Source organism: Neomonachus schauinslandi, chromosome 6 (genome assembly GCF_002201575.2).
Source record: "Neomonachus schauinslandi chromosome 6, ASM220157v2, whole genome shotgun sequence".
NCBI classification, from domain to species: domain Eukaryota; kingdom Metazoa; phylum Chordata; class Mammalia; order Carnivora; family Phocidae; genus Neomonachus; species Neomonachus schauinslandi.
The window spans coordinates 54,038,495-54,059,671 of NC_058408.1; the positions used below are offsets into that span (position 1 = coordinate 54,038,495).

General features: G+C 36.4%; 1 protein-coding gene across 4 annotated transcripts in view; it reads right to left on the reverse strand.

Moving 5' to 3' along the window:
* DNM3 (dynamin 3) overlaps positions 1–21,177 on the reverse strand; it is a 576,371-nt gene that overhangs the window by 145,650 nt on the left and 409,544 nt on the right. For all 4 annotated transcript variants that reach the window (XM_021682631.1, XM_021682630.1, XM_021682632.1 and 1 more), the window contains one exon: positions 19,436–19,545. In XM_021682631.1, coding sequence (XP_021538306.1) covers positions 19,436–19,545 — 110 coding nt within the window. The remainder of the gene's footprint in view (positions 1–19,435; positions 19,546–21,177) is intronic.

A 21,177-nucleotide genomic window follows, 5' to 3' on the forward strand; every position in this document is an offset into this window, starting at 1 on the left:
CACTAAAAATATATATTAAAATATAAAAATATTTTAAAAAATCATCTGACAATGAGCTTATATCTTTTTTGAGTCACTTTTACTCATTACAAATTTGACCCTCCGTTAAGACACTAGAGAATGTGAATCCTTCAGCACCGTAAGACAACTTTCATGCTTTCCCTAAACATAAATAGTCAAACATAAAATGGTTCAGGAAGGAACTACTCTTTAAGAAGAAGTGTGTCAGGAAATAAAATTACTGTTTAATAATAGACAATCTTAAGGAACTATGTACAGGCGTTTTCCTGGGAGCCAGGAGCTCTAAAGGAATAACAATAGCTGATAGTTTCCCTTCTTGGGTCTCTGCTTGAGTGCACTATCTGGATTTCCATGGGTTGGAAACCAATATTTGCTTTCGTAATTTTACACCAGTCAAGTCATATGGAAGAAAAAAAAAACTGCTCTGTGGAGAGAGGCAAAAGAAATCAGCAGGGTAGAGTGGTTTTAAAAAGGACTAGAAAGTAGAAATATCAGTAACTGCTTCTTCCTCAGGCTGCATGCTCCTCATCAACAATCCAGGTGTAAGAAGAAGCCACACAAAAGGGGTAGAAATTCAGCACTGCAGTAAAACTCAGATATTCTCCAGGTAGCAGAAGACAATGAATTAATTGGTTAAGAAGTAATTAATTAATTAAAACAAACAAATTAAGTTAAAGAGAATTAATGATAAAATTAATTTTGGTGACAAATTACATGTTATAGGATGGGTCTGCCTATCCTTGTTCAATAAATTTTCAGATGATAGCTTCTTTTTTAATGTAGAGATGGAGTTAATTGCCACACATGTGATCTAGCCAAGAATTTAACATCATTTTGTGTTTTATAGGAAAAGCCAAAATCAGTATCTGGATCCTGGGCACTAATCTGAGATGTAAACGATGTATACTTTGAATGATTCTACCTGTTGAGCCCACGCAACTGTAACAGGCTCCACAGTGGTGCCTAGCAACAGCTACACAAATGACAGGCCATGGCTGTCTAGGAATAATTACCCTCTGCTGGGAAGTGTGTTTGCAAAGGCCAACATCAGAGCAGTGCTTGAGGTCTGAGGACTGCTTGTTACCAGTCGACAAGTGTGTAAGTATAGAAACTGACAGAAGCAGTTGGAAGTTTTTATAGCAGTCTGACACTGTATGACATCCAAGCCATGATGGACTAACCTTAGGGTTTATGCCAATTTGGGTAGTGTTGAACCCGTAAGGTGAGTTGCACGTGATACAGGTTGTATACTGGTTGCGCAAGGCATTGAAAAATTTTTTAAGTTTGAAAAAAAAAATTCTTTACCATAACAGTTTGAAAAGTAGTACTTAAGGAGAAAATTCTCTACTTTAAATTTCTGACTGTTTTGATTCAAGATGAAGGGTAGTGACCAAATAACCCTTTCCATTTAGGAAAAACCCATCTAACGTAGTTTAGTACTTCCTGTCTTTCATCACTTCTCAAACCTATCATAGGAGAGGGGAAGGTGGAAGATTTCCACCCCCCCCCCCAACTATCAAAGGGAGGATCTCTGATTTGAGACTGAGACCCTGGCTCCTTTCTCTCTTGTGGGTAACAGGGCTGCTCTCTTTAGTCACATTTGCATTTCTACATGCTTCTCGAAAATCAACACATTTCTAAAGATTTAATCTCCTTTTCAACTCTAACCTATTTGATGATTTCTCTTGCTGGCACCCATCTTAATTCGCATCATCAATGATAAAAGAACAGTATGAGATAAGGGGAGTAAACAAAAGCTCCAGAAATGTCATACCTGCTTTGGATTTTATTTTAGTTGTAATTGGGATGGGACTGATGGCATGGCTTTGATCGCTAAAATAAATCTATCTTAGCCTGAAATGAGTTTGTCTTTCCAGATATGTTCCGTTTTCACCTTCTACTTTAAGAGACTGTGGAGGACATATAAGAATCTAATTTGGTAATCAGTGGATTTTTGGTTCTTCAAAACTAGGCGATACAACCAACAGACTTACTAACGCAATAAGTATCCCCATCGTTGCACGAAAATAAATCTTAAATTGATGCCACACTAATAAATCATTATATCATGTACTGCCTAACTGCTATAGTTCTCAAAGTATTGTCTGGGGACTCCTAGGATCCTCCAAACCCTTCAGGGGGTTCTCAAATTCAAAACTATTTTCATAAAATATTAGTTTGGGTTTTTTTTTTCACTTTCATTCTATTATGAATCTACAGAGGAGCTTTCTAGAAGCTACATTACATGTAGCTATCATCACTTGGGCAGTTAATGGAAAGTGAGCTTGTGTACTCTCATGTTTCCTAGAGTTTTCAAAGGTGATGTGTGCATTTTCAGAGATTAACTCATTTGCTCTAAGTATTCTACTGTGCTGCTAATGGCTATTTTCATTTACACCTGCTATAACCTCTGTAACCTCATCACCATCTAGTAAGTCATTATTTTGAAAATCCTAAAGTTTACCTCTGCCCATGTGGAGACAAATGTATAGGCATACATTTTTGTCTTGTTTTACAATACCTTAACTCAAAAGAAAGACCTTTTCTAAATTTAAAATTTCTATCTAAAAGGCTATTTTAGAATTTAATAACTTTTCTGAAATAAAAGATATTTATAATACAATTTTCTTATGTTTAAGGATGGTTTATTGGCTTAAAAAAAGGGATATTTGAAGATTCAGTTTCTCAACCTTTATCTGCAACAGCTCCATCTAAAGATGCTAAAAAAGATGAAGACTGACATGTCACAAGGTACCCTGACTCCTGGAAGGAAGGAACCTAATGCAAAGAAATAGGACAAAGCTATAAGTATGAAACAAAAATAGGATGAAAGCTCTTCCTTTTCCTTGGCTTTATATATGCTCATAATTTCCCTTTTTGTCCAATGTAACTGAGCACTTTTGAATAGCATTATAATGCCAGTTAAGTCACACCATCATTTGAGACCAATCATTGAAGACTTAAAGAAAAAGGAATCACACATTTTAAACAGAAATATAATGTATTCTTTGAAAGCCAAATATTCTTTGTTAGAACTCTTCAAAGTAGAAATGAAAGAACCCTTAAATCATCTTTTTAAAAATTATTATTTTTAGAAAGAGAGAGAAAGACAGAGAGAGAGCATGAGCAGTGGGGGAGGCAGAGGGAGAAGGACAAGCAGACTCCCTCCTGAGCAGGGAGCCAGATGCGCAGGGACCCAGATGCGGGGCTCGATCCCAGGACCCTGAGATAATGACCTGAGCCAAAGGCAGATGCTTAACAAACTAAGCCACCCAGGTGCCCCCAAAACCCTCGAAGTATCTTATGGGATAAGTTGTTGTGTTGCAATGGCTGGAGAAGTGCACACCGTAGCTGAGAAATTAATGAATAAAACTTTTTTTACACTTGACATTAATGAATACCTGCCAGATAAAAAGTCAGTAATTTTCCAATGTTATTTTCCAATGATAGAGTAACTTGTCTAATTAACGATTTAGTTGCTAACATGAGGCATGAGTTAAAAATCTCATCTGCAGAATTACACTTTTACCTTAAAATGGGACAAGTCTAAAGAATGACTATACTTTTTTTATTATATTTGTCCAGTATCAGTACTAATATTCAAAGATCATTTATAAGAATGCTTACCAAAAAACACAAGTGTTACTAAAATAGTCAAAGTGAAGAATATTTTTTTAAAATTTCAGTTTATCTTTTTTTTTTAAAGATTTTATTTATTTATTTGACAGAGAGAGAGAGAGAGCACAAGCAAGAGGAGCTGCAGAGGGAGAGGGAGAAGCAGGATCCCCAATGAGCAGGGAGCCCGATGCAGGACTCGATCCCAGGACCCTGAGATCATGACCTGAGCCGAAGGCAGATGCTTAACGGACTGAGCCACCCAGGTGCCAGAATTTCACAGTTTATCTTGCAGCAAATGCGTTAACATTTGCATTGATGGTGCAGGAGCAAAGGTGGGGCTTTAGCATCAGTGAAGACAATGTCATTAAGCTGTATTGATAGTCATTGTATTCTTCACTGCCATGCACTCACAGTTTTTCAAAAAGTCACTTTCACTTAAGGATATCTTTTTTTGTTTTTTAAAGATTTTATTTATTTCTTTGACAGAGAGAGAGGCAGCGAGAGAGGGAACACAAGCAAGGGGAGTGTGAGAGGGAGAAGCAGGCTTCCCGCGGAGCAGGGAGCCCGATGTGGGGCTCAATCCCAGGACCCTGGGATCATGACCTGAGCTGAAGGCAGACGCTTAACGAACGACTGAGCCACCCAGGCGCCCCTCACTTAAGGATATCTTGATGAAGCAGTGAAACTAACAATGGTATTAAACCTAGAGCCTGAGGGCACACATCTTTTTAATATTCTGTCACAGAGTGATAAGTACACATCAGCACTTCTGCTGCATACTGAGGTGCTTGTCTTGAGCAAGGGCACAATTCCACCGTTAACTGAAGTACCAGCTTTTTATACGGGAGGCCATTTTTACTCGAAAGTCTGACAGCCAATCTACAGTTATGCAAACCTTGAGTTTTTGGCAGACATTTTCTCAAAAATGGACAAAATGAGACTGTCACTTAAAGGAAGACAACTGACAGTACTTATGACCAATGATGAAATATGGACTTAGAATTTTGGAAACCTTGTATCTCCCACCATGGGCTTGAAACCTTCCCCCTTTCTGATGAGACTGGTGGTAATATTAGGAATGTGACTTTTAAATATTCATTATATAATGAAATGTGTACACACTAAGCATATCTATGTAAATCAGTGAACCAATATTTCCAAATGACAAATTATGATGCTACAAAATCGCTCATAAGGTCCATTTAAAATGCACGAAAGGCCAATGGATTAATGTAGCAGAATATGAAAAGTTCATTGATACGATTTCAGGTTCCAGACTGCAACTAACTTTTTGGAAACTATCACTTGTCGAGTTTTAGTGAGGTATCAAAGAAGAAAATCTATAATTATCTGAAAAAACTATTAAAATACTTTTTCCTTTCTAACTACATATCTGTGTGAGGCCAGATTTTCTTCAGATACTTCAACCAAAACAACATATTGCAACAGATTAAAAGCAGAAGCAGATATGAGAATCCAGCTGTCTTCCATTAAACTACACATTAAAGAGTTTTGCAAAGTTGTAAAAAAAAAAAAAAAGCCACTCTTCTCACTGATATTTTAAAATATATTTTCCCATAAAAACATACTATTTATGTTAGCATGAAATAGATTTACTACTATTATTTTAAGTGATTTAATAAATGAATATTTTTTAAATTTCTCATTTTAAATTTCTACCAACAGATATAATTGGCAGTATGCTAATAAATGTTTGACAACTAGCTATCCAGAAAAAGAAAAAAGCCATGGTTTGTAGAATTTGCCAATTTCCATGGTATAAGTATCTCTCACTATAGCCAATTGTAAGCAACAATGTGAAGCCAACTAGCTCACAGAATTTCTGATATAATCCCCACAATCCATACAAACAAAAGCTCTTTAAATTCTTCAGCAATTTTTAAGAGTAGAAAGGGGTCCTCAAGCCCCAAAATTTGAGAGCCATCGCCATAGATCTTATGTGGCCAATTTATTTTAAAATTTACAGTATAAACATCAAACACAAATATTTTAACTACCTTACTGCTCTGATAGAGTGAACCAAGTGGCAAGAATTTATCTACTTTCCAAGGCAAAATTATTCTATAATTTTTAAAACACGTGCAAGCTAATATCTAGTAGAATAACATAAAGCACTCATGCTTTGGCCTGTAAAGGATTTCTAGGTATGGAGTGAGGTATGGATTCAACAGACACACTGACAGCAAAAGCAGATACTGCATTCGAATAGTCAAACTACTCTCAGCAATTGCATTTTTTGAAACTGTTCCTTTATATGAGCAGTACTTTCCTCAGATTCTAAGAAATAAACACAGGCAGTTTCAAAATTAGAAAAAGAAAAAAAAAGGAAAAAACTCGCTCCAGTTAGGCTCTGCAAATATTTTCTTTATGAAACCATGCATCTGCTCAGAGTTAGCTGCAGAGTGTGACTAACATTTTCTACCAAAGCTTGTGCCGTGTCAGTTCCCTTTACTAATGCTGCTTGTGTTAATTAAAATTAATTACACATGCCAGTAAATAGTTTCCCTCTGAACGCAGCAAATAGAAGCAGAATAATATAATTTATAATTTATATACAAGGTATATAATTAAAACCTTCATAATATTTTCTCTCAGTAGGTATAGTCACTAAGGACATTCTTTAATGGGTAAGTTGGTTGCACAGCAAATCAACTGAGGAAAAATAAAAATAGATCACACATGCAACGTTGGGTCCCCCAAAGATTCCTGATTTGTAAATTGATATTGTAAAAAGCCAGGCTTATAATTAATATTCTTGGCTGCATGATTTGAGGGAGTTCAGTGATCTTCATAAAGGTTTATATATCTGTGTGTTACCTTGATTTAAAGGCTTTTCCCCCCCCCCAAACTCAGGAAGTCCTAGGCAAGGTGTTACTGCTTTAGTAATAAATCAGGATAGTACATGGTTACACTGGTAATAATGGAAAACACCGTGTCAGCCAGAGAGTGCCATGGATACATTGTTCAGTATAACTGGATTTAAACAGCAACAGATTTGAATAATAACCCTCTTTGGACTTTTTCAATTTATTCTATTTCATGTAGGGTTTTTGTTTTTGTTTTTTTTGTTTTTTTGTGTTTTTTTTGGTCAACATGCAGATTGTTTTATAATATTCTGTAAGTCATCTCCAAAACCCTGATTATTCCAATAGTAAGTAAAACGTGCCCTTAGTTTTCTTTATTTTTGCTCTTGGGAGGCCTCTTCGACTGCCAACTGAAACTTAGGTGTTTAGAAATTTCCTTCAGGCTAGACCCAGCTAGGGAAATTTTCACACCCCTGCTTAATTCATTTCTTAAGAGCTCTTCCCAGCAGGTTGCTGACTGAAATACTTGATCCCTTGGCTATCTCCCTGCTATGCTGACACAAAATCACCACCACACCATTGAAGCCGTAGCACACAACTCACTTTAATTTTATCCTCATCACAAATAACCAAAACGTAAACCCATTCTTTAAAAGCCTGAGACTGGCAGTCAGTATCTTGAATACAGTTCTTTAGAATGACTAGTTAGTTTTCAAAAAGAAAAACTAATTTTTAAACAAAAACTAGTAATACGATAATATTTATAAACAAGCACATGTTTAAAAATTTTGGATCATCTGTACTAGTCTCTTTTAATGATGACCCGTCAGACTTTCTCTTGCAACTTAACCACTACAGCGTCTCATTTAAAGACTGCATGGTAGAACAGAGCATTTATTTTTCTGCAGCATGTTGGCAACCAGTGATTGTTCCCTATCATTAATGAACACAGCGGGGGCCCTTTTATGGTCCCCAAATGGAGGCTGTCCCAAGCCACAGCGTTTGTCTGAAGGGGCAGTGGGGGGAGGGGATGGCCCATCAGCAAATAGTCGTTCCAGGAAGTAGGTGGGGAGCAGGCAATGTATTCGTTATGAAATCCTAGAAGAAAAGTAAACTTGCTGTGAAGAACAAAATTTCTTTTTGTTCTTGAACTTTACACAGCCGTATTGGGCTCATTCATCAAGACTGCCCTTGGACACAACCCTCCAGAACATGAATGCCTCGAACACTGACCAAAATCCCTGCTGGTGCCACTAATGGCTTAAAGTCCAAGCCCACTTCAAATCCTTGGGAAGAAAGGAACTGAACTGAAGCTGCTTCTTCTGTCCTATCAGTCCGTTTGTTCGAAATACTCAAAGGGAGCACAAAGTCTAATTCCCCTAGAAAAAATGGATATGGATTACACACAGGTGTTTTAAGCATGAAGAATTTCTCTAAAGCCTTCTAGTGACATTTGAAAAAGCAAAAAGCACCAACTTGCTGTTTTTCTCCCTTAGAAAAGGCAGAAACAGTCATCCAAGTAGGGCATCATACTCCTATTTCACTTCAGAGTTTAATTTGAAAACCAATAAGAGAAGAATTTAAATTGATTGCTTCAAGCCACAGGCATTTCATATCCAAGCAATTATGTTGGCTTTCATGAGAATTTATCTTAGCTGTGAAATCAATTGTCATAGACTTAGTTCACAAAAATATTGCCAAATCATATTTGATTTTTGTCTTGGTGTAGCTGGTGAATCAATTCAAATGGGCAGACAATTTTAGCTCTCTAATCCATCTCTCCCCAGACGCCCTCTTTGAAAACATTTTCACCCCTCCTCTCTGGTGTACCTAGGGTTTCCTAATGATGCTATTTCACAACCAGAGAGACACTCAACAAGGGGAAAGATAGAGTAGCGAGAGCTGGGAAACTATTGTAATATGCAGGATCAGAACCACATGACAACAAATATCTTTGCAGTGAGAGACTGGAACGAAGGAAGAGAGCAGACAAAAAAAAAAAAAAACAGATTTGTATTTAACAGCTTTCAAGATATAAAGTGTCCTTTTACTGACTTTCTAAACATGTATTTCTATCCAATCCTCGACAAGGAAAGCACAGGGTTTATCTTTTTAGATTTATAGTGGGAAATAAACATTACTGTCATATTGTGAACTTTGCAATCAGTAACTCTGCAAAAGTCCTCAAATCTCTGTCTGACCCATGTGAGCCTAATAGTTCTAGCAGAACCAAGAAGGACCAAAAACTCAGCAACAGAAAACTAAAGTCCTGTCTTCTGGCTCTCTACCTCCCTTACTTTCAAAAGTTCTATATATAACAGAAAACCTGAAATTTGTTAAAACTTTGCTTGAGCTAAAGAAGTGAAGATTTAGAAAGCTGAATAGAGATATCTACAAAATATTTTTGAATAATAAAGGTAATATGAGAACAGGGACAATTTACAATAAAACATCTATTCTCTGTATTTTTTTCTTACAGGACAATGACATGGAATTCTGTTCAACTAAATTCAAATAAAACTTATGTATACAGTTTGTATAGAACTGAAAATTCTCAGGTTCTCACTTTTTAAATGAAAGATTCCTTTTTGTGTTCATTTCCTCTAAGCGTTTTCATTTATATTTCCATTTTCAGCCCACCCAGACCTGAGGCCGTAGGCTTCTAGAGCTTGCCTACAGAATGCTTTTTTTTTTTTTAAAGATTTTATTTATTTATTTGACAGACAGAGGCACAGTGAGAGAGGGAACACAAGCAGGGGGAGCGGGAGAGGGAGAAGCAGGCTTCCCCCCAGGGCAGGGAGCCCGATGTGGGGCTCGATCCCAGGACCCTGGGATCATGACCTGAGCCGAAGGCAGACGCTTAACGACTGAGCCACCCAGGCGCCCCCAGAATGCTTTTTATTGGCAATGGGTGTTACTTACATATCTTCTCTATATAACAGGGAAGAAAAGTTTAATATTCATACATTTATTCATTCCCTCATGTTACTGAGCTCCCACAATTACCAGGCACCCTGTTAGGCCCTGGGGATAAGGCAACGAATAAGACAAACATCACCGCCCCCTCATAGAAAGTAGTCCAGCAGTGGAGACAAATGTCAGTCACATGATTATACTTAAATTAATTCATGTGTGTTAAAACTAGAAAGTAGTACAAGGTGTTAAAATGTTGACTTAGCACATTCCATTACTTAAACACATTAAGTGTTCTCATAGCAATACCACTGACACCTGATTAAAACCAGTTTGCTTACGTGCTCCTCAAGACAATGCAGCAGACTTCAGTTAGTCTCATACTAGTGGCATTTTTTTTGATACTAAGAATAGAGTATGGGGAAAACCAAACATTTATATCATACCTGAAGTTACAGGGAGGATACAATAAACTGGATAAGATAGTTGAAAGTGACAAAGATTTTTTACTGTCAAATTGATTTTTTTTTAATCTACCAGGTACTTGTAGCTAGAGAGTATTACAAACAGCCCTACACACAAAGATGACCCATCCACACGCCATGGGGAAATGTAGGGTAACACACATTTCATTACTCAGCTTGGACTGGAAGACTGGTTACTAACTGAATCTTCATCTGACAAAGAAAAATTTTCTTGAATCAGAGTATTCAAAAGAGAAACAATTCTCACTTAGTATTCTATGAGGCAAGAAGAAATGTCTGAAACATTCTTTTGACAACTCTGGGGTAAAATGAAATAAAATAACTTCTCCAGGTATCATGTTTATGTCCCAAACACAGGCTTCATTGCATTGTATTCCTTACACAATATTTCATCTCCGATTATAAAATACTACATGTTTTTACTCTACTGAGTTTCCAATAAATTTGAGCCTCTGCCATCCCTATTTATGGAAGAGTAATTGCTTCCCTTTTACTATAGATTTGACACTACACCACATCCGAGTGAGACATGACCTTTTAGGGCATTGTATACCACCTTTTGCCCAGCATATTTAATTATGCACTTTTTCAAACAACTTAAACTCCAAGCGCATCTTAATATAGAAACATAGCCATAAAGGCATACAAATGGAAAACCTGACTCCAATTCCTTTCCATCTAACAAGTGGAAAAATATACCACTCAACAATGAGAATAAAGAGCCATTCTCTTCAGAATGCCTAAAGTGCATACACGAGCTATAACGTGGCATTATTTGACATTTATTGAGTGTCGGCAATGTGCTGGGGACTAAGTGGAGTAGTGAAACATCCTCAAATCACTTTTCTTTAGGAAGAGGGGGGAGGAGGTGAATTGAAACACTTGGCAATGTTGATAAACCATATCCTGAATTGAAGCTACAAAGCAGCACCAAGGGGAAAAAAATGCCTTATTTTAAAAGAAAACAGAGCTGGACAACCCCCAGGGGTACTCAGAAAATACCATGTGGCTGCCCTACAAACCCCCTGGACAGACACAGATCTCTGCTGGTTACCAGAACTGACATACCTTGGACCAAATGGGCCTTAGCATGACCTTAAAAGTGAAGGCCTGCCTGGGGAGAGCAAAGACCAGCACAGTGAAGTCATTATCTAGACATGCTTCTACCAGAGAAAACATGGCATTTCTAACAAAATCAAATGGAACAAAAACCTGGGGGGAACATTCCAATCTTAGTCCAGGTCCTGCCACAAAGAAGTTTAGGAATCTTTTAACTTAGATTTCAAAATGATTTGGTGATGCAACAAATGTGAGAACAAACTATTGCAATTTATCAGTCTCCCCAGGTATCTAGGATATGTTCTTTGAAAGCCCCAGAGAAGAGCTGAGGGATGCATACTCTTACCTGGAGTTTTTGTAGGTTAAATCAGTCTAGGTGTGAAATTCACTCTCCTCAAGCGCTGAAGTCACTGCAACTAGTAACAATTCCTTCCATTTATAAAAATCTTAGCACTAAAACACTGTTTAGAATGGCTCAAAAATCTGGTCACCAGACTCATAAAGATCATATTAATTCACCAGGACACTGAAGGCTTTTTAAAGAAGGATGTTAAATGTATCAATTCTCACACACCTGATGACTGGGAATTACAGAATAACTTTTAAACTTTATAGTGGAAAGTTGAAATAGCAACTGTATGAGCTCTTAGGAATAATGCTGTGGTACAAGTGGAAATGACTAATAAAGTTTTTAAAGAACTGTAGCAAGGGTACTGGTCAGTTCTATGTTGGGCTTTGCAAGGAGACTGAAAGCATTCCACGGAAGTTGGTAAGACCTAAGAACAAACTGAAATACCTCCACAAGAAGTTAAAAATCTTTTCCTCGCTGCTCTTTGGGGAACAATTCCAATTAAAATATTAGGTGGAATGCCTGTTCCATGGTCAATATCAAAACTGTGGCATCAGAAAGAGCCCTGGGTCAGGAGACATCTGGCCTGGGTTCCAGTTTTGTCTGTCATTAACCTGCTTTTGTGACACAGGGAAGGCATTTAACTGTTATAGGTGTCAACTCCTTAACCTGTGAGATGAGGAGGACAGACAAGATTATCCCTAAGGTCTCAGAGAACTCTAGAAAGCCATGACATTTTACAATTACATTGGTGACAACCTCAGTGTTCACACAGGAACTCTTAGCCCCAATCCAATGCATCTCCCATGGGTCTGCTGAATGGCTAAATATTTTGATCCAAAACACTGCAGTGGAAGACAGGGATGAAGCATACAAATCAATAGAAGGATTTACAAACTCTCTTCTACATCTCTTCTGAAATGGATAATTACTAAAGGCAAGAAAAGAACTTTTCTTATAAGATCTTGTCTCAGAAGAAAGAAAAAACTAGGAATGTAGCCTATATACATATATACACCACTTACGTTGATTTATATTAAAAGGGAAGCAATTACTCTTCCATAAATAGGGATGGCAGAGGCTCAAATTTATGTATTTACACATATAAATGGAATATTATGCAGCCATCAAAAGGAATGAAATCTTGCCATTTGCAACAACGTGGATGGAACTGGAGGGTATTATGCTGAGCGAAATAAGTCAATCAGAGAAAGACATGTATCCTATGATCTCACTGATATGAGGAATTCTTAATCTCAGGAAACAAACTGAGGGTTGCTGGAGTGGTGGGGGGTGGGAGGGATGGGGGGCTGGGTGATAGACATTTGGGAGGGTATGTGCTACGGTGAGCGCTGTGAATTGTGCAAGACTGATGAATCACAAACCTGTACCTCTGAAACAAATAATACATTATATGTTTTAAAAAAAGAAGATAGTAGGAAGGGAAAAATGAAGGGGGGGAAATCGGAGGGGAAGATGAACCATGACAGACTATGGACTCTGAGAAACAAACTGAGGGTTCTAGAGGGGAGTGGGGTTGGGGGTATGGGTTAGCCTGGTGATGGACATTAAAGAGGGCACATACTGAATGGAGCACTGGGTGTTATATGCAAACAATGAATCATGGAACACTACATCAAAAACTAATGATGTAATGTATGGTGATTAACATAACAATAAAATTTTAAAAAAGAACGTTAAGTGGTGAAAAGAATATCATTTAAGTATACCTGATAGAATTATGCTAAGCATACGGGCTTTTGAGAGATGCAGGGTTTTCCCTCTACATAGACTAGTAAAATACATAAATTGTATGGGTAAGTCCAGTTCAATAAACCCCAGGAAGAAAAAAAAGAATGTTTTTATGATTTTTTTTAACTAGGGCTCATTTTGCCTTTGAAATTGGCTTCTTCTCATCCAGAACAGGCTGGCAACAGATTAAGCAACATTTCCCACCCATTTGCTTTGACTAATACTATTTCGTCTTTGGGATATTCCTTTCAATCTCCTCTCCATCAATTCATGCTAAGATCCAACAGGAGTCACTTCCATGCTGCTAACGACTGCTTATGGGACTTAAGTACTAGAATGGAATACACTACCACAGATCCGGTTAAATGTTACCTTACACGCTATAACCCATTTGTTTCGTGTATAATAGTCTCTCAATTAGACGACCTCTTTTCCTTTCTTTTTAAACCTCTTCATTGATTCTTAAATTTTCTGTCGTAAGATTAGTGAAAAATGAATCCTGTATGGCACTCACTGGTGATTACAAGTGTCATGCAAAATAAGATCCATCTTGTATTTCATTTAGAGTACCAACACCGACATGCATACTGATAATGCAGAAATGCCTAATAAATACTTTGGAGTAAATAAAGAATAAATATTTTTTACTGAGAGAATAAATAGGAGAACAGGAAAATGATAGCTGCTTTCCTCTAATTGGTTTGTAAAACATTATGTTTGTTTTTGTTTGTTTGTTTTTTTAAAGATTCTGTTACTTTTAAAGTAATCTCTACACCCAAAGTGGGGTTCAAGCTCACAACCCTGATATCAAGAGTCATATGTTCTACCAATTGAGCCAGCCAGGTGCCCCAAACATTAATGTCTGTAAACACTGAGAACTCCCAGGCTATCCTTCTAGTACACTTTTATCAAAATCGTCACTTCTGGAGGAAGTCAGGAACATAGTTTTGTGTTTCAACAATGTAATACTAATGAAAGGCCACTTCATTTTAACCAAAAGGGCAGAATAAAAAATTTAAAAACTCTTTCCTACAAGAAGTCTAAAATTGCTGGAAAACATTATTTTAAATGCCTAACCTCTCTCTGAAATGAAACAGATCCTTAAGAGTAAACAAACAAACAAAGACTGTCATTTTTGACACTGAATGGTGTCAGTTTCAGTAACCAAAAGGCTTGAGTTGTAGTAGCCCAAAAGAAAAAAGGAAACAAGAATCTTGGGATTTATGTGACAGCCAGCACTCTCCAATGGCCACATCCTCGGAAAAAGCATGGATTGAGAAAAAAAAAAAAAAAACCTGTTCACTAACAAAGAAAGATGATAGGCAAGTTCGTTTTGCCCTGGTCACAGATGAAGAGAGTACCAGCAAACTGGAAGATAGCACTAAAGAAATGACCAAAATGAGGCACAAAGAGACACATATGTATAAGAGAGTTAAACATAGAAAGAACAGGATAAAATGGTTTAATATGTGTCTAATAGGTATTCTGGGAAAAGCAAAAAAAAAACAAAAACAAAAACAGAGAAGAGACAAAAGTCAAAGAGATAATAATATACAGTTTTTCACTCTTTATGATAATGATAAATCCTCAGGTTTAGGAAACACAATGAATCCCAAGCAGGAGATATAAAGCAAAACACACATAAACACATCATATTGAAGCTTCAGGATACCAAAAGCAAAAGAGATATTGAAATCACCCAGTGAGAAAATATAGATTAACTTTAAAAAGAAGCAACAATTAGATGATTTCTTAAAAGTTGAAGCCAGAATATGGGAGAATAATGACTACAAACTTATGAGATAAAAGAACCATCAATATATAATTTAATATCCAACTGAAGTATTATTCAAAAATGAGAGCAAAATAAAAACATTTTCAGGAAAACAAACACCAAACTGAGAGTTACAACCAAGTACTGCCCACTGAAAGGATTTCTAAAAGGTATACTTTAGTGTGAAGGAGAATGAACCAATATTAAACACTGGGATACAAGAGGAAAGTGAACAAAGAAATTGACAATCTTGTTAATAAATCTAAACAAACATTGCTTATGTGAACCAATGTGAAAAAGGTGGTAAGAAAGTAATACGGAACTCAAATACTGGTAACAACAGTATGGAAATCAGGAAAGTTAGTGGAGTTAAAGTGTTTCAAGGTCATTTTGGAAAAAGAGTAGAAAGACTAACTTCAAACTTAAAGTCAAAATGAGTAATTAAAAAGAATAAAAATAAAAAAATAAGGTATATAACTTCTAAAAGAATAAAAATAAAGTATATAACTACTAAAGTATATAAGGAGAAAAACAAATTAACTTCAATTTTAAAAAGTCAGGAAAGAAGTGGGGAGGGTAGAAAACAAGTATAGAAAAGGCAGGATAAGAGGAAGACTAAAATAGGTGTTCAAATAAACTCAATAAATCAGTTATAAAGATATAAATGGACTAAACTCACTAGCTAAAAGAAAAAGGACTCACATTAGATTAAAAACAAATAAATCCAGATGCATGCAGTATAAGAGAAACACTTAATAAAAATACAAAATGGTTGGGGCGCCTCAGTGGCTCAGTTGGTTGAGTGTCAGACTCCTGGTTTTGGCTCAAGTTATGATCTCAGGGTCGTGAAATCCAGCCCCACGTCAGGCTCCACACTCAGTGGGGAGTCTGCTTGAGATTCTCTCTCTCCCTCTGCACCCCCACCCGCACTCTCTCTCTCAAATAGTCTTTTTTTAAAAATGGTTGATAGCAAAAAAGGTAAAAAAGATAAGCCAAGCAAATATTAACTAAAAGAAAGGTAATATAGTTATATTAAGAGCAGACAAAATAAATTTTAAGGCAAAGAGCACTGTTAGGAATGAAGAGGGTCGCCACAAAATTATATATATATTTCTATCTTCAGGAAGATAAAGCAATTCTAAACTTGCAAGAATCTAATAACATAGACTGGCCTCAAAATACATAAAGCAAATAACAATAATCAAGCTCATAATCACAAAGTGAGGTTTTTAATACCCCTCTGATGAAGTGAGATTCTTTATGGCTTTTATCTGTCTCCCTGCCAAAACCCCTCTCTGGAACATAATCTAAAATGTATCATCTTTTTTGTCTATTTTATTCACAAATGTATTTTAAGTATATAGAGCAGTGCCTGGCACATATGGCTGCCTAATATAAATTCACTGAGTGTTTGAATTAAGTAATATGAAAAAAGATAATAACTATAGAGTCTGAGTAATACAATGAACCAGCATAATCCAGTGGACTCTCATGGAACCCCACACTCCCAAATCAATACATTCTTCTCAAGCACACATGGAATACTTATGAAAATTCACCATATCTAGACTGTATTCTTTGACCACAATACCATTAAGTTAGAAATCAACAACAAACCAATAAAAGTCCATGCACCAAAAAATGTAAAACATAATTCTAAATGACTCATAGAAGAAATCATAATGAAGATTATAGAAATAGAAGATGAAGAAAACAGAACTTAATGATAACAAAACATATTATATTTCAAGACTACCTAGAGGGAAATCTATAAATTTATATGCATATATAAGAAAAAGAAAGGACAAAAATTGATGAGATACACATCTAAATTAAGAAGTTAGGAAAAAAGACCTACAAAATAAATAAAAAGAAAATACAAGGAAGAAAATATTGAAGAAAAGATCAGAGATTATTGAAATAGAAAAAAATATAAACAAAAAAAGAATAAAAAAAGTCAAAAGCTGTTTCTTTGAAAATAGATAAAAGTCAGACAAGAATAATTATGTTTAAAAAGATAAGGTTTAATATTAGAAATAAAAAGGAGTCAAATTTCAGATACAGCAGGAATTTGAAAAAATAGAACATTAAAAAATCCTTGATACTAATATACTTAAAAATGAATAGAATGGACAATTTCCTAGAAAAATATAATTTATCCAAAATGACCCATGATAAAAATAGAAAACCTAACAAACCTATAATTACTAAATACATTAAATCACTAGCTAAAAGTTTACTTAGCAAAACTGCCCACTAGGGCCAGCTGATTTTATGGGTGAGTTGTACCAAATAATCAATTAACAGTTAATCCCTATCTTACACGAAGTGTTCCAAAGAACAATAAGGACTTATTCCCACTTCAATTATAAAGCTAACAGAAATATATGAAAACCAGGCAGGGTCAGCACAAAAAAAGGACATTTATGGGCCAATCTCACTTATAACCACAGATGCAAAAGTCTAAGCAACTTCTTAGCAAAAAAGCCAGGAATGCATAATAAATAATACTGTAAAATGACTTAGTTTAATCCCAAGAGATCAGGATGGTTTAACATTATATGGTCTATTAATCTATTTCACTACATGAACAGATTAAAGAAGAAAATTATACAATTTCTGTAGGGACAGAAAAAGCACTTAATAAAATTCAACATTCACTCATGATTCAAACAGAAATAAAAAACCTTAGCAACTAGAAACACAAGGGGTCTTCTTTACCTGATACCAGTTACCTATCAGAAAGTACTTAATTATAAAATAATTAAATAAGTCTCCTTAAAATTAAAAACAAAATAAGGATGCCCAATCGTATTCAACATTGTACTGGAGGTTCTAACCAGTACAAAAATAACTGAAAATAATCAAGATTTCAGAGGAAAAGACAATGGCAAATATGCCTATAGATGGGACATCCTTGTACTCACAGAGGTCTCTGAGAAGTGCTTGAAGAGTTCACTACCTTCTGAGAACTCGAGGATTCCAGAATACCTACCTAGAATTTTAGAAGTCAGAGTTATCTTATTTTGGTGCCTTTTGCTCTCTTAAACACCCACAGTTGTATTTCATCTAAAAAGATACTCTACCACTGTCTGATTTTTTTAAATTTTGGACCAAGCCCTCTTATAACCTGAACTTTCCAGGTTGACCAAGAATTCAAATCGACGTCTTGGTAGTAGTCACACTTCCAACTCTGCATTCAGGCAGGAAGGCTGAGCACATCTGTGAAGGTTCCTTTGGGACCTCCCAATTACCCACTGCTTTGAGGAAAGTATGTAAACAGTACTAAGTTTGGCCCTAGTACTAGGACACACTACTGCTCTCTCCAGGAAATCTTTTTATTCTTTATCATCACAGTGTTTTTTTTTTCATAAGCTACTCTCAAACAATACTAAGTCTTTAAAAACTCCCATCTCAGTGTTCAGTAGGGGAATTACATTTAATCTTCTTTCCCCTTGATTTTTTAAATGATTTGTTCTTGTGGTTTTTCTAAGTATTTCTGTATAATGAGTCACTCTGAGCGACTGACTGGGAATGTAGGAAGAAGCCTCCTTTTGCTATTTTAATTTACTGTGTGATTGACCCTGGGCCGGTCACTGAACCTAATCAAGGAACTTCATTCATTGCTAAATAAAGATAAAAGGCCAAAGAGATGGGTTAAAATTAGACCCTGCCACCTAATGACTCAGTCTCTTAATAACTGACTCACAGAAATTAATTAGCTTCTTCCTAGAAAATTTCCATTTGGAAAAGATCTCCTTGTTATCCTCACCTCATTGTAACCCTCTGACATATCTCTACGCCATGTTCTATCACCTCTCCATTTGTTTATTTAATTTTACTGCTTGACTTCAGTAAGTAACCATGGCACTCCATGATAATCAGCCCCAAATTAAGTTTGATGTTGTAGGTGAGGGGCAGGAAAACAAACAAGCAACAGCAACAAAACCAGACAAGAAACACAAGTGGAAGGAAAAGGAAGGACTTACACCCAGAAGTCCTGACTCAGTTTGAAGCTTTCTCATGTACTAATTTTAGGATCTGAAGAAAGTCAGTTAACCTCTCTGAGCTACAGTTCTAATTTATAAAATGGTCACCAAACTACTCTTATCTTTCGACCTCACGGGAAACGGATTAAAAAATGACTGAGTATAATGCTTTGAAAAACTGTGAGGTACTACATATTTGTATTCGCATTAAGTGAATAATTCTATTCACCAATGCAAAACTGCCATCTTAATATAAATAAGAAGGTCTTGGGTAATATCCACCCATGCTGGATAGGTACTATTAGAAATTATGACAGTAATTTGTAAGTATGTACATAAATAAATTCAGGACAAGGAAGACTTTAAAATAATAAAATGTACTTTAAGAATGAAAGCAGCATGATTTGGGTGCCTGCTGAAAGAGCAGGGAATAATTAATAAATATTTGAAGATCCTTCTTACTCTAAGTTTTAATCTTTTGTACCCATAACCTAGGGTGAAAGCTAAACATACAAGCTAAATGAAAGGAAAACTATAGAGTTAACAAATTTCAAGTTGGGACCAAAGGAACTCTTGTAAATATGATCTCTAGATCACATAGAAATTCAAGTAAAAAATATCTGAAGACAGAAGCTGCTCCATTTTCTTACCTTTGTTCTGTATTAAAAAGTGCAAAGATGTGCTTGCTAGACATAAAGCTCTTTTCCACATCTCGAACTTTCAGGTTGTCCAAAGGGAGCATATACTTCTTTTCTTTTTCCTATTGAGAGAGAAAGAGAGGGAGAGAAATTGGCTTTAATAAAAGATCTTGAAGCCTGCCAATGGCAACACATCACCTGAGTTGGCCAACAATTGATTACAATATTTTGATACCATCACACACTATTTTAATACCAGCTATCAATAAATAAAAGCTATCTGAGAAAAGAGACTCCAGTGATTCTCAACACATGGGTCGGAAGGATGAGGGGAGGAAAAGTGTGGAGGAAGGAAGGGCTCAGTGATAGAGAGAACACATGGTCCTCTATCCTTTCTTCCTCATGTGGGTCCCCTTAGATGTTTTAAAATGTTAGTTTGATATTAAGAATTTAGCCATCTGTTAATATTTAACAAAAATGTTCTGGTCCTAATTCAATGAGAAATGCCAGATGGATTTCATTTCATATTTTATTTGCAGCCTAAGCAGTTTTGATAGCCAGTGGTGGCAGGAGCCTGGAAGCACAGGACCCCGGTATGAAATACCCCCCTATAAACCAGGAGAAAGCACAGCAAAATACTTCCTTCACCTGGGTCTAGAATAAAATGTGGGTCCAGAAAAAAGTGATTCCATTGTTGAGCTCTTTGAGAAAAAAGAACCCATTAGAAGTAGACTGATATTAACTAGAATAAATTCTCTTTTAAAATTAACAATTCTTTAGGAAGAAAATGGAAATTGGGGAGGGAGGTCTGCAAATGGGACTAAACTGTGTTAGGCGTACTGGATGCCAAAGAATTATTAGAAATATTTACTATTAGGATTGGCCGAGGGACAATATTATCATATGTATAAATGCCTAACCATCAGTCTAATAGGAGAGAATCAAACACTCAGCTTCGAAACCTAGTCAATATCTATTACCAGGGGCATTTTAGCACAGTCCTTGTTCAGCAGTACCCTGTGTATGGTCCCAGCCTGTATCTCTGGTGCTGGTCCTGAGAAAAAGCAGGACTAGACTCCAGAGGAGGGAAATATGGATACTTAGCCATGACTTTTAATAAACTACTATTACTGTATTTCCTGTCAAAAAATGCATGCACTGTACAGACATGTTTGACATAAGCCTTTTTGTCCCTATAGCCCCTACAGCACTAGGCTCAGTAGAGTGGAGCAGAACTCTGTGTGTGTGCGTGAGCGTATGCAGGTGCACGCGCACACACATGTGCACGTGCACACACATGTGCACCCTAGCCAGCTTGTGGGGGCCATGTTGTCTGCAGGCCCCAGAGAGAGTTACTACCCAGAGAATCACTGGCTTTGCCACTTCTTAGCCCCAAATTAATTAGACAAAAGTTGGGCAGAACACATCAGAATAGGGAGGCAGAGAGAAATTGAGGACTAAATCAGTTGAAGGAAGTTGGCTGGAGAACCAAATGGCTGTCCTGGCAGACAATGTCAGCAAAGAAGCTCAAAAACACATAAAAGAAACTAAATGGGAGTGAGAGAAGCCTAAGAATAAACATGAAAAAGCAAAGCACTGTAAGAAAATTCCAATATTTCTTGTGCAAAATTCAATAATATATTAGCAAACACAAGGATGTTCTTAGTAACAAAATACATAGTTTAAGTTAATGAAGTATCATAGTTGAGTCTAACTTGTTTGAAACACTTGTCAGGCTATTTTAGGACAGAATT